We start from the raw sequence: 16070 nt of genomic DNA on the forward strand, positions 1-16070 counted from the left end.
GAGCGCAGTACTAGAGCAGGTTTGTTTCAGCTTAAAAGTAATTTTTAAATTATAAATTATAAAAAAGTTAGATTGTGAAAAACCGAATGACTAAAAATTAAGAGTCGTTTGACTACTGGATTGTGAGAGGTTGCAATGATAGCTTATATTTTGTAATATCTATAATATTCTTAGCTTTTGTAGTACATATTTCTCCTGTTTGTTTCTTTGTAGCTATTTTAGAAATACGAATTTGTAAGATAAAATAGTAAATAAAACATAATTCATATCGCATTATTTTTTAACCATCAATTAGCAACTAATATATCAATTATATAAAAAAATTTAGATCATAAATTAGGAAATATTATATCATTCATATCCTCGTATGAACAATCTAGTTACTCTTAGCAAACAAAGTATCTGCAAGATTATCAAGAAAGGTATTTGTGTATCCATCAATCATTCAAGTTTTTCATAACCCATTTTATACCGGAGAGAACAATGCCCTCTTCTCAGATTTGTTTAAGAATGTGTCACCATAATACATACTAAAAGTACTTGCTATTTCTCCATACTATTTGAGCACATTTAGTTGATTATGTGCTAGCTCTAATATTTCATCATCTCCATCACTTTAAGTAGAACTCATCTACAAACAAATGAAGAGATAGGTTACAAACTAATATGTAGGTTCATAAAGTAATAATTTAGTAAATAGACAAGGTTCAAGCAAGTATTACATAACAATAGCTAGGTTTATAAAACAGTTCAAGCAAATAAATACTCATGATTTTTGTTCTCCTCGCACAGCCTCTTCAATCAATTGAGCCTTGTTTCATTTGAGGACAAAGTGTTGAATACATCATGGTGTTCAGCTTTAACAAAAAGCTTGTTAGCCATGAAATGTTCTTCACTTCCTTCTATTGCTTTAGATTCTATCGTCAAACTCATCACTTGCTTAATTGATTCAGACCTCATTTCACCCAGCAACACCTTATTGGCAACAACATTACAGGATTGCATATTATCTCATGTACCTTTCATTATCTTAACCAAGAGGTTCTTTTTTTTTCAGGCTACTAGCACTATGTTAGTACCACATAGCTTCAGTGGATTAGCAATATTTCTAGTGCCGGTGCTGCCTTGAGGGCTTACAGCTGCCAATTCTTCGACATCAATTGTATTATTTGTGTTCCCTCCTACTCCTTCACTAAGAACACAAGAGGAAAAACTATCCACTGCACTATACTCAAACATCCTCTCAAGCCCTGAGAGACACTCAGGAGGTCCATTTCGAAGCTTCCTCCATCCTCCATGATTCTAAAAACCAAAGAAGATAATATCATATAACTTATGACACAATAGAATTAATTATAGTAATGGGTATATAAAAGTGAGTACCTTTGTGTTCTCTTTCCACCAACTGTCACTTGCGTCCACCATTCCTTTGGTACTATCCCATTCAAGTCCAGTAGCTTTATTGTGGTTAGCCAAAAAATATACAAACCCTTCAACAAATCACATCGGTTTTTAAATTGTGTTTTTGAGTGATGCTTCCCTGTCTTAACGAAGAACTTATCATGCAAGTTCTTGTATGTTTTGTTAGACAATACACCAAGAGACATATTCCTATCGTCTATTTCTTGTACACAAATTATGTAACTAGTAAGGATGCAACGATTGACAGGTATTATATAACTAGTAAACAAATTGTAACCATTTAATGACATCTAAAAAGGAATTGTAACCCTTGCATGCCTCCACCCCGTAGCAACCTATGCTAATGGAACCTAATCACAACCATTAGTAGAGAATTAGCAAAACTATGGAAATAGGGGATAAGGTTGCTCGGTTCCTTCTCCCTTCAACTGCAGCTTCACAAACCCAACTACAACTGCAAACATTCAGTTATTTGCTGGCACTTGCATATTCAATAGTTTGTATATGTTATTTTGTTTAGTAGAAAAATTAAGATGGTATAGAGGTTAACAGATGGAAAGCACGAGAATATTTCATACTTTATATCTCAGTAGCAGTGATTCCTACCATAGGCATATATAAAACTTCAGTAAACCATAAATACCAATGCAAATTGCATCACTTAGAGCACATAGCCTCTGATTTTACCACTACACAGGGCTGATCACACAAGCGGGTTTACATCCCAATTTAATAGTCTTGCCAATATTAAACCAAACCAATGCTCCATGGAGGGGACATGAGGGATGGAGGTGTAACTTAGCGTTGGGCGGCAAGAGGGGTAGGTGATGGTTGGAAGCAGTGGCAATGACCCTCCTTGACGTCGGGGTCGAAAGGGAGCCAAGGCAGCAGGGTGCATGGCCCACGTCGAAGTCTCGGAGGCGTCGAGCCGACGAAGGATGGAGTTATAGCGGCGGAGGGGAGGCGGTCGTGGGTGCAGAGCTCGTCGGGGATCTCTGACCGATGGCGGCTCAGGCCAGTGGAGGTGTTGGCCACCAAACCCTAAGACCGGCGACGTTGTAGGGTTTCCCGAGAGGGAGAGAGCGAAGGAGTCAGGGAGGTGGGGACGTAGATATGGATGTTAACAGGGAATTACTCGTTGTTGAATGGTTCCCCATCCCCGTCCCCGAACGAAGGAAAATTCCCCGTTCCCGTCCTCGCTCCTGCTCGTGAGGACTATTTTATCCCCATCTTCGTCCCTGCACCAGGAATAGGAACCCGACGAAGAACAAGACCCCACTAACAATTAAAGAGTCAGTCGCCCACCTAGGTCGAGGCAGCCTACTGGGCTGACCTGCACCGCGCCTGGCTCCCCCTGGGCCGGCTGCGCACGCTTGGGCTGCCACCACGTGAGCTGTGGTGCTACCTGCTGAACCACGGAGGCTACTATCCGCCAAGCCAAAACAGGTCTCCGTGGGGAAACGGAGACTGAGAATGCTTTCCCCATACCTGTCCCTGCTAGATTCGACGGGAATATGATTTCTACCATTTGTATCCTCACAGGGAACAAAATCTCCTCATCCCGTCCCTTAATAGGAGAATTCGCCGCGAGGAATCAGGGATCGGGTTCTCATTGACATTCCTATGCGCAAAGGGGGAGGGATCAGTCGGGGTGGTTCAGTGGCAATTACGGGTAATTTATACCAACTTTGATGTTCAGATTCAATTGTCCATCCCACACAATCCAATAAAAATTGGGGAAACCAGATTGTGGATTGTGATATAATCCAGCCCCAAAATGTGGATTACAAAATCAAGTCGTCTGTTTCGATTTCTAGCTTTTGTTACCAAAATCCAAAAGCAAAAGCGAAAACAAACAGAGTCTTACTAAAGTGTCCGTTTCCTAAATTTGACACCCAATACAAATATACAATATATATTTCACTGTACCAATCAAGCTAACAAACAAATCAAAATACAAACATACCAAGTGCCCACTTTGAAAATTTGATCTGTAACTTTGAGGACAGAATGGCGAGTGATCATAGTACTGAGAAAACTCTCATCTTTGTACTGATGGCGAGTGATCATAGTACTGAGAAAACTCTCATCCTATGTCATAATAAATTAGCCATAAAAATGTAACTTGTTTCATAGACACTTGACTTGTACAAGACAGCATGCTGGAAAGACCACTTCAGATTGAAAAACATTTGTTATCAATCTCCAGCTGTTCTGAAAACAACTGGAATAACCTTCCTCTGGACTAATGTCATACCTATTAACCTATCCAACAATTGTTCTGAAAACCAACACAGTTTCTCAATTTCCACAAACCCCACATGGCTGCTGCACTTAACAGATTAAGGTCTCATTTGGTAGTGCTCCAGCTCTCAATTCCCAACTCCAACCTCAGAGCTTGTAGGCTAATATAAATTAGTTTAAGTACATATTTTTAGTTTAAAATGGAAAAAATATATCTCATCAAAACACCTACGATGTACCTTAGCTCTAGCTTCATGAATTTGTCCAATAATATCGGGAGCTCAAGCTTTGCCAAACAGGCCCACCAACAGAACTTTTTATTGCTAAGCCAATGTTTTGCTACAGACTCAAAGTCAACACCTATATTAAAACCAATTGCTTCAGAGATTGCACACCACATCTTAACTTCCTAGCAACTACACATTCGAAAAACCAAAACCTGACTTATATTTCGAGAAGAAGAAAAAAAAAAAGAAACCGACGACTAGTGAACCACCCCTTGTTTTTTTGGGACGTTCGACCAAACTTGAGGCATGAACTGCTTGCGTGTGGTCACTGTTCGTTAAGAAAATAGGAGATAAATGAATCGGAAATCTTAATTGCTTGATCTTTTTAGTGTATTTGGTGTATTCAATACCCAAATGATTCAATACTGGCCCTAAGCAATATTAGTCTAATCATTGTATCGAGGAGTGATTAGTACAAAATGCTAGTAACGCACATCGTCAAATTTGGCTGAAAGCATCACCTCGACTCACTTCGCCCACTCAAGTCATGGCCACCGGAAACCTGTGCACCGTGGAGAAGCGCGGCCGCGTCCACCTCATCACCCTCACCGGCGCCGGAGAGCACCGCCTCAACCCGGCCCTCCTCTCCGCCATCCGCTCCGCGGTCGCCGCCGTCCGCGCCTCCCCAGGCGCCGGGGCCCTCGTCGTGGCCGCCGAGGGCAAGTTCTTCTGCAACGGCTACGACCTGGCCTGGGCGCGCGCCGGCGCGGCCCCGCCGGACCGCGTCTCCGCCATGCGCTGCGCCCTCCGCGGCCTCGTTGCCGATCTTCTCGCGCTCCCCGTGCCCACCGTCGCCGCCGTCACCGGCCACGCCGCGGGCGCCGGCTGCGGGCTCGCGCTCGCGCACGACGCCATCGTCATGCGGGCATCCCGCGGGTTCCTCTACATGAGCGAGGTCGACGCCGGCATCAAGATCGTCGACTTCTTCGGCGAGCTGCTCCGGCAGAAGGTCCCCGACGCCGTCGCCAGGAGGGACCTGGTCATGAAGGGGAAGAAGATGACGGCCGCGGAGGCCGTGCAGCGCGGCATCGTGGACGCGGCTGTGGATGGCGGCGTCGACGACGTGGTGGCCGCGGCAGTCGCCGTGGCCGAGGGGCTCGCGGCGAGGGGATGGGACGAGGAGGTCGTGGCCCAGATCCGCAAGTCCACCTGGCCGGCGCTGTGGAGCAAGGTCAAGGACTACGGTGGCGAGGCGCCAGCGCCGGCGCGGCCGCGACTGTAAGGTGCAGACATTTGCTTGCCAGTTGGGCAATTTCGACTGATTTGCCTGGTGTAATGTATGAGCTAAAACAAACTGCTAGAATCTGCATGCAACGGACCAAAATTCCAGCCGAATTGATGAGTTTGCACCTGGGCCTGTTCGGAACGCAAGTCTCCCAAGAACTTCGAAGATCCCAACAGGAGCAGGCATTTTCACAGCATCCCAAACAGGGCCTCCTGGCCTTACAGCAACATCACAACCACGCATCAGAGACTGGGAAACGATCTGGGGAATCACCATGTAACGAAACAACAGTCACTACAGTTGGGTGGTGATCATTTACATCATGGAGAACGAACAAAAAAAGGAGCAGCTACACTACTGCAGGGAAGTACCAGCAAACACTACAGAATGGCAAGAAACAAAAATAGCCTAGCATTAAACCTGTCTCCACCCTCCTGCATTCTTACCTTACCTACTCCCGCCACCCCCCCCCCCCCCCCGGCAACAAGCCCCGTCAAGTACTTAACACTGGCGGGGATTTTACGGTCAGATAATTTACATAATTATACTTCTCTGCTGCTGCTGGGTCGGTCTCTCCAAACTTGAAACATGAAGTAGGGCATGGAAGTCAACGAGCGAACAAAAAGCTGGGCATGGAAGTGCCCTCCTCCTAGCTCCCAGTATGCCCAAAGTTCAGGCCGTTTTGCCGTCTAACATGTTCCGGTACCAGCCTGTTGATGAGGTCCGGAGAGGCATTTGCTAGCTGCAGCAAAAAAGGGCACTGATGAGCACAACAGTACAAGAAGGGCATGTCACTGAAGTAGGGTTAATTGTTTGAAGTTTGCACTGTGTTTCATGTACTTCATGCTTGAAATTGAAGAGAGGAGGGAATGGACGCCCATTTGGCAAGCGTGCATTCGGTGCCCGGAGCTCATCGAAGAAGGGGTGTGCACATGCATCAAGCTGCATAGAATCAATGAATGCATAAGTACATTTATAATCAACAAATTGCTAATTTGAAAAAAATGTTTTTTCCAGCTACAGCATGAGCACTACAGCTACTCTTTTTAGGTGGGACACTAACTAATATACTTAACAAGCACATCTGACTATAAAGTTGCACCCACCCTTTATCAGCTAACACTCATCAACACTTGGTTCTGGTCTTCTGGACCACAGCACTGGGTACCATAATTATCATATCCATGCAGGACCAGAATTGAGAGCACATACGTCAACAAGGATTTTACCTCTTTTTGTTGGTCTACGAATAATTGGCAATAATGCAACCTTTCGGAAACCATGTAGGAGTAATATAGTATACACATAAAAAAGAAGACCATAAGCAACAAAATAACCGTAGCTTGATATCCCATTCCAGTTTATATATTACCCTGCTACTTGGCGCAATCAATAGCCTCAAAAATAATTCAAAAGGAACCAAGTAAAAGAAAATACTCACAGAAGAGCAGCGAAGGCTTGGTGAATACTGGAGGAGACGAGAAGCAAGGTCAATAGCTTCAGGAGGCATTCTCTTGTGGAAAATCTGGAGAATAAAACGGAAAGTACAGCAATAAGTTAGTCACTGGTGCATTCTGAATTCAGTGCTCACAGATGACGTAGAAACAGGTTAAACTAAGTGCCTTTTAAAGGCATGTGGTCTACAACTACAGTACCCTGTAGGTAAAATGGCATGATGGATGTGATCCAGTACAGGATTAACATATGCATACCTTGTGCCACGGATGAGCCTTTATCTGAGGGAACTTAAACTCGGTATAGTTGGGGTTCATGCATCGAATTTCCTCACGAGTTGGAGTACCAAGGACCTACACAAATATCACGTGAGCATAACAAACACACATAGCAGAAGAAATGTCTCCTGGGGAAGATTTCGCAGTACCTTGATTATCTCTACTAGCTGATCAACCGCACTCTCTCCGGGAAACAGTGGCTGATACATACACAATATGCAAGATGGTCAGAATCACATCATAAATGATTTGTTCTAATTGAGGTACAAAAAAATTAGGTAAATCATCAGACGAAGGCAACCAACCTGACCAAGAAGTAATTCTGCGAGAACACATCCAGCTGACCATATGTCTATAGAAGTTGTATACTCGATTGCACCAAATATGAGCTCCGGGGCACGATAATAACGAGAGCATATGTATGATATATTGGGTTCACCAGGAACCTGACAAGCAACACAAGGAACTGGTTAATAGGTGGGTTAAAAACATACCATGTGGAGAAAACACAAGTTAAGAGCCCAACAGTCAAAATCCAAGTTCAGGAATCAATCACTGAAGTTCAAGATTGGGAACTTTGCACCAAAATAAATAAAAGAATTAACTTCATTACGGACTACTGAAAGCAATTGCAATAACTAGTAAACCCAACAAGATGCAGGTAAGTAGGTAACATCATATGATGAAAGCAAGTTGGCACGCACCAATTATCCACAAGAGATCAATTATGAAATTAGGCAATCTGTGTATTAACAATAACAAATTACTGAGAAATTTATCCATGTGTATTGCATCTATATCTAAGCCACCTTCAATATGTGAATGATTCCATACGACTGACCAACTACTTCGATCACAAACCAATCATAACAGGCGAAAGCAGTGTATCGATGATAAATGTAACAGTGACATAAACCACTGATGCCATTTCAACAGTATGACTAGCCTTTCATAAGAATATTTCAAAAATGCATACAAGTACTGGATCCAATTACATATTCTTAAGGGGGGAAATCAACACACCAGGACTTTTGCACTTCCAAAGTCACAGAGCTTGACTTGGTGAGTGAGAGGATCGACCTGTATAGGCGAGCAATAAGAGACCAGTTCAGAACCAATGACCAAATCTGAGAAAGAACATAATCTTGTTCACATAGGACATACCAAAACATTTTGTGGCTTTACGTCCCTGTGGCAGACTCCTGGAACAGTATGAATATACGCTAGCCCTCTAAAAAGCTGCAAACATAGCAAAATGAATGTCTTAGCAAAGCAAGGAAAGCACATATTGGCAGTCGCACAAGTTTTAAGATGATTGTTCACAAACCTGATACATGTAAAGCTTGACGTAGATAAGAGGCATCCTCTGGTTCGCATTGCTGTAGTGCTTAAGCACACGATACAGCGTCTCAGGCACGTATTCCATGACAAGGTTCAGGAACAGCTCGTCCCTGCTCGTCGTCGAGAAGAAGCAGTGCTTCAGACAGATGACGTTGGGATGTCCCATTGCGCGCATAAGTTGCAGCTCGCGGTTCTTGTAACGCCGATCCTGCAACACCTTCTTGATGGCCACCGTCTCCCCGGTCTCCAAACACTTAGCCTAAATGTCAAAACCAATTCAGTAAACATCGCATCAACTATTGTACAGCACCCTCCAAGAACAGGAAAATCCCTAAGACCAAGCACTTTACCTGGAAGACGATCCCAAATGAACCTGTACCCACGACCCGCTCTGCCATGTAGCTAATCGTCTGCATTTGTGATTAATACAATACATGGGTAAGGGCAATCGAGTGCGAGATGAGGCTATCAAGAGTAGGTAGCACAAATGGAGGATATCGGAATTGGCAGGAAACCGAATCCGCACACAAATAATTAAAACTAAAGACTGATATTTCTCTCTGCAAACAACAGAACTATGCACACACCCAGCAATTTTTTGAAGGTGAACATGCTTCCTGAATAGAGCCTTCAAATAATGAGCAACCAACCACGAAACGAAGCACTCAGCTCATGATTTAGCTACCAGTACCAAATATTTTGGAAATGGGGGGGGGGGGGGGGGGACAGGTATATCTGGCCAACTAAAGCCCCAAAATTAGCGTCAGCGGCGCAATTCTTCAACGAACCAAAATTTCATGCACAAAAAAAAAATACGGCACAAGCAGGTAGACACAAGCTACAGAACACGAATCCCTCTGAAAACCAAGAGTGACGACCGATTCTGACCACGAAGCCGCTAACAACAGGCAAGGAAACCACCACAAGCGCACTAAAAGCGGCAACATTCAGCCAACACATCCGCGAGAGAGAGAGAGAGACGGGACACGCCCGGCAGCTCACCCGCTTCGGCTCCCCGTTCTTCCCGCCGATGGTGGTGGAGATGATGTGGCCCGTCACTGCTTCTCCCCCCTCCTCCTTCTTCTGCGTCACCAAAGCGGGAAACACAGCCAACATTAGCCACACCACCCGAGAGGCGGAACCAGCAGATCGGGGCCGCGAACCCTTGCGCCGCAGATCCGACACCAACCCCAGATCTGGCCGCCCCACTCACCTTCTCGCTGCCGGCGGGGGCCGCCTCGGCGGCTGGCGGGGGGGCCGCGTCCAGCTCCATGGGCTCCGGCCCCGGCGGCGCCTCCATGGGTGGTGGGCTGGGGGTGGGGACGAAGAGAGGGCGCCCCTCGCTGCTGCTCCACTGCGGCTGCGGAGTGGTTCGCTTGGGGAGTCGGAATGGGATGCTGGTGTGCCGTGCCGTGGCGTGCCGTGCTTTTGACCGGTCGGGCCGCGGGTGAGGAGGAGCTTTGGACAGGTTGGGAGGTGCTGGCAAAGCGATAGGGATTAACTAGTTAATGCTGTGGAGGCTGTGGTTTACTGCTGCTCAAAAATTTCTTTACCGGAGAGGCAGCCTGCCGTTTCTTCCGCTAATTTTGGTCGGTTACTGGTGCATTGCTTTTGCTGCCAAATCTGAGGAAGGGGAGAGTGGCTACTCATCAATTGCTTCCACTGGTTGCTCCAGTAGCATGAACAGATTTTGTCTGCCTTTGAATTATCTCCTTTTTACTCATTCCTCTACAGAAGGTTTGTAATTCCCATATGCAGCCTTACAAATATTTGTAAGGGAAAACTGCAAAAAACCCCCCAAAAGTCACTTGAATTTTGACTTTCCCCCCAAAAGTTGTTTTGTTGCAAAAACCCCCCAAAAGTTTGACTTTGTTGAAAAAAACCCCTAAAAATTCAAAAGAATAAAAAAATCATAAAAAAAATCTAAAAAAAAACTAGAGACAATTCTAAGACCTTCTGTGAAATTTGTTTTCAAAAATAATATCCTTTGCATCATATTTAATGGAGAGGAAGTTTGGAAAAAAAAGAAAAATGTGTAGCTCATTTATTAACTCATGTTATTTTAACTTTGTCATGTCTACCATTATTTTTTCTACACAAATAATTGTTTAAGTAAACTAATAAAAGTGGTTTCACTAATTTTGGGGGTGTTATGGATTAGTTATGAATTAATCTATCTACAACACATTTACTCAATCCTGCACGTTACAATAACTATTTCAAGATTTCATATATTTTTACAAGATAGAGGATCATCTAAGAAGACTAAAAAATTTTGTTTCATGATTTTTGGATTAGTAAATAATTAACTATGCATTTAACTCGAATTAACAAATGAGTTGCACGTTTTTCTTTTTTTTCAAACTTACTCTCCATGAAATATGATGCAAAGGATATTATTTTTGAAAACAAATTGCACAAAAGGTCTTATAATTGTCTCTAGTTTTTTTAAGAATTTTTTGTGATTTTTTTAATTTTTTTTTGAATTTTTGGGGGTGTTTTTGGAACAAAATCAAACATTTGGGGGTTTTTTGCAACAAAACAACTTTTGGAGGGAAAAGTCAAAATTCAAGTGACTTTTGGGGGGGGGGGGTTTGCATTTATCCCTATTTGTAACCAATATTATCCGCTTTTGACTTATCATCTATTCAACTCGTATTTGTGATCGAGATTATCCACGTCTATATCTGATATCATCCATATTTAACTTCTGATTTCAATAAAAAATATAAAATATGATATAAGATCACTTAATCAGTAATATTCGTCTATATGTGATGGATTACACCCTCTATGTGCCAGTATCGCTGGAAAGAAATCCCACGGAAACATCACTGTCGATGCTCAGCAGGAGGAAAAAAGGGTTCAACGTGCTTCGCAACCAAAAGATAACACAGTAGCGGAATGAATCTCGATGTATGATCAACGGCAGGCTCGCCCCAACAGGGAAAGCGGCGCCTGACACGGTGGCGGTCAAACCGGAGGATCCGGACCTGCCGCTGCCCTCCTCCTCCGACGACGAATCGACGACGATGCCGCCCCCCGACAGCGCGGCCCCACCGCCGTTAGTTTAAGCGGCTCGATCCGATTATTATTATTATTATTTGCGCCTAATTATTGGCCCCGGGCCTCGGATGTCTCGCGAGTCGCGTCACATGCATCCTCGCTGTAGCGCCACCGACCGTTGTGAGCAGCAGACTTGTACTCCTCCTCCCTGCTCGCGCAGCTCTGGTCGCCGGCCGGCCGGCCGGCCCTTTCCTCGCTTGCTAATTTTATGCGCGACGGGATGGTCCTGCGTCCAGTCCAGCGCAGATCGACGAGGTCGACCAGTGTAGTAAAGAGAACTGGTCCGGATCACGCATTCGCTCGCATGTGCAGTGCAGATCGAGTCTGTTGCGTTGCTGTTCGTGCCTGCATCTGCATCTCTGGCTACTGCTGCTGTACCTGATCGGGTAGTCGTTTGTGTGTGGTCAAAGCTGATGATCGGAGCCTGGATGTGGAGTTCGACGCTGTCTCCGCCGCGCTGGCAGTCAAATCCGCTCTCGACGGCCCAATTATGCAGTCAAAGCTGCTTTCAGAATACTACTTTGCTGTTTTGTCCGGTTGCCACTTGGTTCTCGTTAGGAATGAACATGGATCCAAAAATATAATCAACTAACTAATAATATAAGCTAGAAAATTATCTAATTAGTTAATTAAATTAAATATAATTAACAAACTGAAAATATAAATTAGAAAAACTATCTAATTAATTAATTAAGTTGAACTAAGATGAATTAATGAATATCCACGGATTGATGCGTATCATTAGTTCTTGCTCCTTGACTCTATAGGTCTAAGTTCATAGGTCATCAAACTCAGAACCCCTCGAGAGATTCAAGCTTCGGAGCCATTGCGAAGATCCAAGCCTTCAGGGTCGTGGACCCTCGGAGCCCTAGGGGCGAGCCCCCACCCCAGAAAGATCAGTGGAAAGAGGGCCTACCGGCCACGTGGTCTCCGCCACAATGTGACCGAGCATTATGACCACTTGTCGCCATGATTACTGCTACGGTTATATGATATCATCAGAGAGGCTGATATTTTGGCTTTGGGCCCGAGCAATATTTTACGAAACTGGCCCTATCTCCCCCTTTATAGTTGTAGCTTGTATCTCTATCCCCATAGGGGCTTGTTTATACCCTTACACTCTGAAAAGCAATATAAACACTGATCATGGGCATACGATGTCGACGACAGCCAATTTTGTGATCACTATAGGCAATCTCTTTCTCTCTAAGCTTAAGCCATTCAAGTGAGTTAAGTTTTAGCCGCACCTTGTTCATGGAAGATATTTTCTTTTACCAATAACGTATCACTCAGAGCGGCAGAATGCCACCCAAGAACAAGACCGACAAAGCGGTTGGCATCGTGGCAACGCCTGTGCGAAAGTCAGCACGACAACCGCGGCCAAACGCATGCCATGTCGACGCCAGCGCCCCAACCAGGGGCGACGATGAGTCCACGCTCGGGCAGAATGAGTGCCGCGTGGCCACCATCTACATGGCCATGATCCCGACTACGACTGACGTAGGGGGCCCATCGGTTTGGAGACCTTTCAGTATCAGTACGGTGAGAACATTGCAGCATCCCAAGGTGTTGTGGTTGAGGCCGCAGCTGTACATACCGCCACGACCAGTCAACAAGCACATGTGGAAGCCCTTAAGGCCCAACTGGAGGAACTACAGGCGTCCCTTCAGGCCGCTTAGCAAGCTACAGACACAACTGAGGCCGCTGGAAGTGCATCTAGCCTTTATGTGTAGTTTTGGTAATTAATGACAATACCTATCAACTAATAATGATGTTTAGTTTGTTAGTAGGTTATTCCATAGGTGACGCATGGAGGAGGCATATGTAAGATAAATAAGCTCTAAGTGTTGATCGGGTAAGTTGATGATAATATCCATGTACTAACAATTATGTTGAGAATTGTTATTAGATTTTTTTTATAGGAGATGTATAAATGGCGAAGCATGAATTAGTTGAGAAATGTCATGAGTTTAAAGAATTGCATCAAAATCATTGAGATCTCAGTGATGCTCATAAGAAGAAGAAGAATGAGAGAAACCGTCCAAATAGTATTTTAATTAATCATTAGGACGGTCATTTTTTCATAATCGATCCTATAATGATTAACCGGAATACCACCTCGGTAGTTCCGGCATGTGTTTACTTCCAGGATCAGAAGACACGCCTTTACAACAAGCACCACATCACAAGACATAATATAGAGCGAGTAATTAGATTAAGTTACAAGTCTTTAAGTAATTTTAAACTTTACAACAAAATACATAAACCAACATAAATTACATAACGAGAAAAGATAGTTAGCGCCATTTACACTAAGGCGCCACCCAAAAGACATCTCATAAGTAGATGGCATTACACCTACACATCGCCAACATTAGCGGGCGTAAAATAGCCAAATACTAGTTCTTCCTCACCTGAAAAGTAAACAAAATATATGAGTACGAAGGTACTCGGAGAGCTTAATCTACAGCGGGTACTTATAATAACCCGACTATAAGGAGAATGCAATTGGATAAATTAGCAAGGGCTCAGCCATAAGGTTAAGTGATTTCATAAGTAATGCAATTTTGACTCAAGTGTAAGCATCTATATCTACCTAAGACACACTTTTATCTTAAGATCATCAATATAACATAACTGTAACTTGTACCATATCAACTCTCCATCAACAACACCATCCATTTCTTTACATTGAAACTCTATAATTGATGCACATGGACAGAAGCATACTTATAACCGAGAGCGCGAAAATTCGAATAGATCTTACACACTGCAGGGGATACTCCTTTGCCCACATAACACGAGGATCATTGGACTTGTGTTACCCGCTAAAGTACATACAAGGGGTACTTGTGACAGCCTTTTTCAATTGAGCCCCGACCGTTTGAACATGCTCCTATAGGTGTGAAGGTTCACTAGGGCTACTTGTAGAGCACACTAGTTACGGCTAAAGATACGGAGGTAGCTAGAACTACTTCCTGAACAAACTGGATACTTCTACAAGCCTGTTATTGAAAGTGCATCTAGGCCTCCTAAGTGGATTTTGGCTTATTGATGACAAAAATATTAAGAATCTAATATGTTTATCTAAGTCATGAACAGGTCTTAGTCTAAATTGAGAAGACTTATGACGGTTGACGCCCATTGAAAAGAAAAGAGAAGCAATGAGGAGTACTCAATAGGATTTAAATTTTTCTATCTTTGAAATTGAGTCTAGGATAACCGCTCTATTAAGAGGGTTGCATTTGATTGTTTGTTTAGTGTCTCAATGCTCAAGATAACCTTTAGAACCAATAAGTTGAGAGACACTCACCTACGGACACCGGGAAGTTAGACAGAAGTTCACTAGGTCCGGAGTCTCCAGTGTTCACCGGATACTCCGGTCCTCAGTATTTAGGCCGGAGTCTCTAAGACAGACTCCGGCAGAAGGCGCTCGGTTCCGAATTTCTTTTTGCCCGGAGTCTCTGGTGTTCACCGGATATTCCGGTGTTGGTGAGTTTTTAGGCCGGAGTCTCCGAGGGAGACTCCGCCAGAGGTCACTCGGTTAAGCATTTATTTTTGTTGAAAAAGACCGGATACTCTGGAAGGAGAAAATATTTTTACCGGAGTCTCCGAGGGAGACTCCGGCAAGGGTGGCTCGGTTAGTATTTATTCTTTTGTTAAAAAGGACTGGAGTCTCCAATGTTCACCGGATACTCCAGTACCTGGAGAAGCCGAAGGGTCCGGCAAGTCTCCGTACTTTGTCTGAGTAGTAGCCCTGTCAGGACCGGAGACTCCGGTGTTCACCGGAGACTCTGGCAACTCAACAGAACCGTAACGGCTAGTTCTGATACAGTTATGTGACCGTTCTGACGCCGTTTTGGATTTTAGATTGGATACTCTGGTGTTCACCGGATACTCCGTGTCAGGTGTGTCAGAACAGTAATAGCTAGTTTTTTAGAGTGAGCTATATATACTTCCACACCCCATAGCATTAATGGCTTGCTGTTGCTGCTGAGCTCTACACTCATAAAGCCTTCCAAGAGGATTCAAAGTCCATCCAAACATATCTAGTGCTTAGTTTTGCGCAAATTTAGTGAAATTGGGTTTGGAGTGAAGTTAAGACACTTGAGCATTGAGTTCTTCATCAAGCATTCGCTGTGATCATTTCTCTTGGAGCCTTGTGCTCCTAGACGGCAAGACGTCGCCCGTGGAGCACCCAATCTTTGTGGAGTGCCACGGGAAGTTTGTAATCGACATCAAATTGAGTAAGGAAATTCTAGCTTGATCTTTGTGGTCGCTAGAAGAGGATAGGGTTGGAAAAGACCTGGCTCTTTGTGAGCTTCTCAACGGAGACGTAGGCACTTTTTTGTGAGGTCGTCGAACTCCGGGATAATCCCTTGTGTCCTCATTTGTGCAATTTATTTAATTGTGTAGCTTTGAGAATTTTCCATATAATTAGTCCTAGTGATCATCTTGCTAGTATTTATTGTTGTTTAAGCTTTTTGCTATCTAGTAGATTTAGTATCTCCTTTAGAATCTAGCTGTTCTTGTTAATTCTTAGTTATTCTCGAAATCCTGTATAGACCGGAGACTCCGGACTAGATCGGGTACTCCGGACATACCGGAGTAGCCAACCTTCACCGGAGTATTCGATATCTGTTTAATCCGCTGCTTACTTTTAATTTTCAGAAAAACCTATTCACCCCCTCTAGGTACTTTTAAGTACATTCAGTTATGCCCACGATAAAATATGCTAAAAAGCCAAAAGGA

The 16070-nt window shown here is 44.0% G+C and overlaps 2 protein-coding genes across 2 annotated transcripts; one reads left to right on the top strand and one right to left on the bottom strand.

The window, feature by feature from the left end:
- The first annotated feature begins 15 nt into the window (after positions 1 to 15).
- LOC133918125 (enoyl-CoA delta isomerase 2, peroxisomal-like) lies at positions 16 to 5258 on the top strand. Its single transcript, XM_062361891.1, has one exon. It carries the CDS (start codon positions 4441 to 4443, stop codon positions 5173 to 5175), a length of 735 nt encoding a protein of 244 aa, XP_062217875.1. The 5' UTR covers positions 16 to 4440; the 3' UTR covers positions 5176 to 5258.
- A 178-nt stretch (positions 5259 to 5436) lies between these two features.
- LOC133917922 (shaggy-related protein kinase GSK1) lies at positions 5437 to 9733 on the bottom strand. The gene is made up of 12 exons (XM_062361761.1): positions 9466 to 9733; positions 9255 to 9335; positions 8603 to 8662; positions 8239 to 8511; positions 8076 to 8150; positions 7935 to 7991; positions 7217 to 7357; positions 7061 to 7111; positions 6891 to 6986; positions 6620 to 6703; positions 6019 to 6120; positions 5437 to 5920 (listed from the first exon to the last, which is right to left on the bottom strand). The coding sequence occupies exons 1-12, from the start codon at positions 9550 to 9552 to the stop codon at positions 5828 to 5830; spliced, it is 1200 nt and encodes a 399-aa protein (XP_062217745.1). The 5' UTR covers positions 9553 to 9733; the 3' UTR covers positions 5437 to 5827.
- Between the last annotated feature and the right edge of the window lie 6337 nt (positions 9734 to 16070).

This window comes from Phragmites australis, chromosome 1, assembly GCF_958298935.1.
Source record: "Phragmites australis chromosome 1, lpPhrAust1.1, whole genome shotgun sequence".
Classification (NCBI taxonomy): domain Eukaryota; kingdom Viridiplantae; phylum Streptophyta; class Magnoliopsida; order Poales; family Poaceae; genus Phragmites; species Phragmites australis.

What these genes read in the sequence shown, in the direction of transcription:
- LOC133918125 (XM_062361891.1), top strand. Translation starts at nt 4,441, where the DNA reads ATGGCCACCGGAAACCTGTGCACCGTGGAGAAGCGCGGCCGCGTCCAC.
- LOC133917922 (XM_062361761.1), bottom strand. Translation starts at nt 9,552, where the DNA reads ATGGAGGCGCCGCCGGGGCCGGAGCCCATGGAGCTGGACGCGGCCCCC. An exon ending in CAGAATTACTTCTTGGTCAG is followed by an intron (nt 7,112 to 7,216) that starts GTTGGTTGCCTT and finishes TGTATGTATCAG; the next exon opens with CCACTGTTTCCCGGAGAGAG. An exon ending in CAAGCCTTCGCTGCTCTTCT is followed by an intron (nt 6,121 to 6,619) that starts GTGAGTATTTTC and finishes GATTCTATGCAG; the next exon opens with CTTGATGCATGTGCACACCC.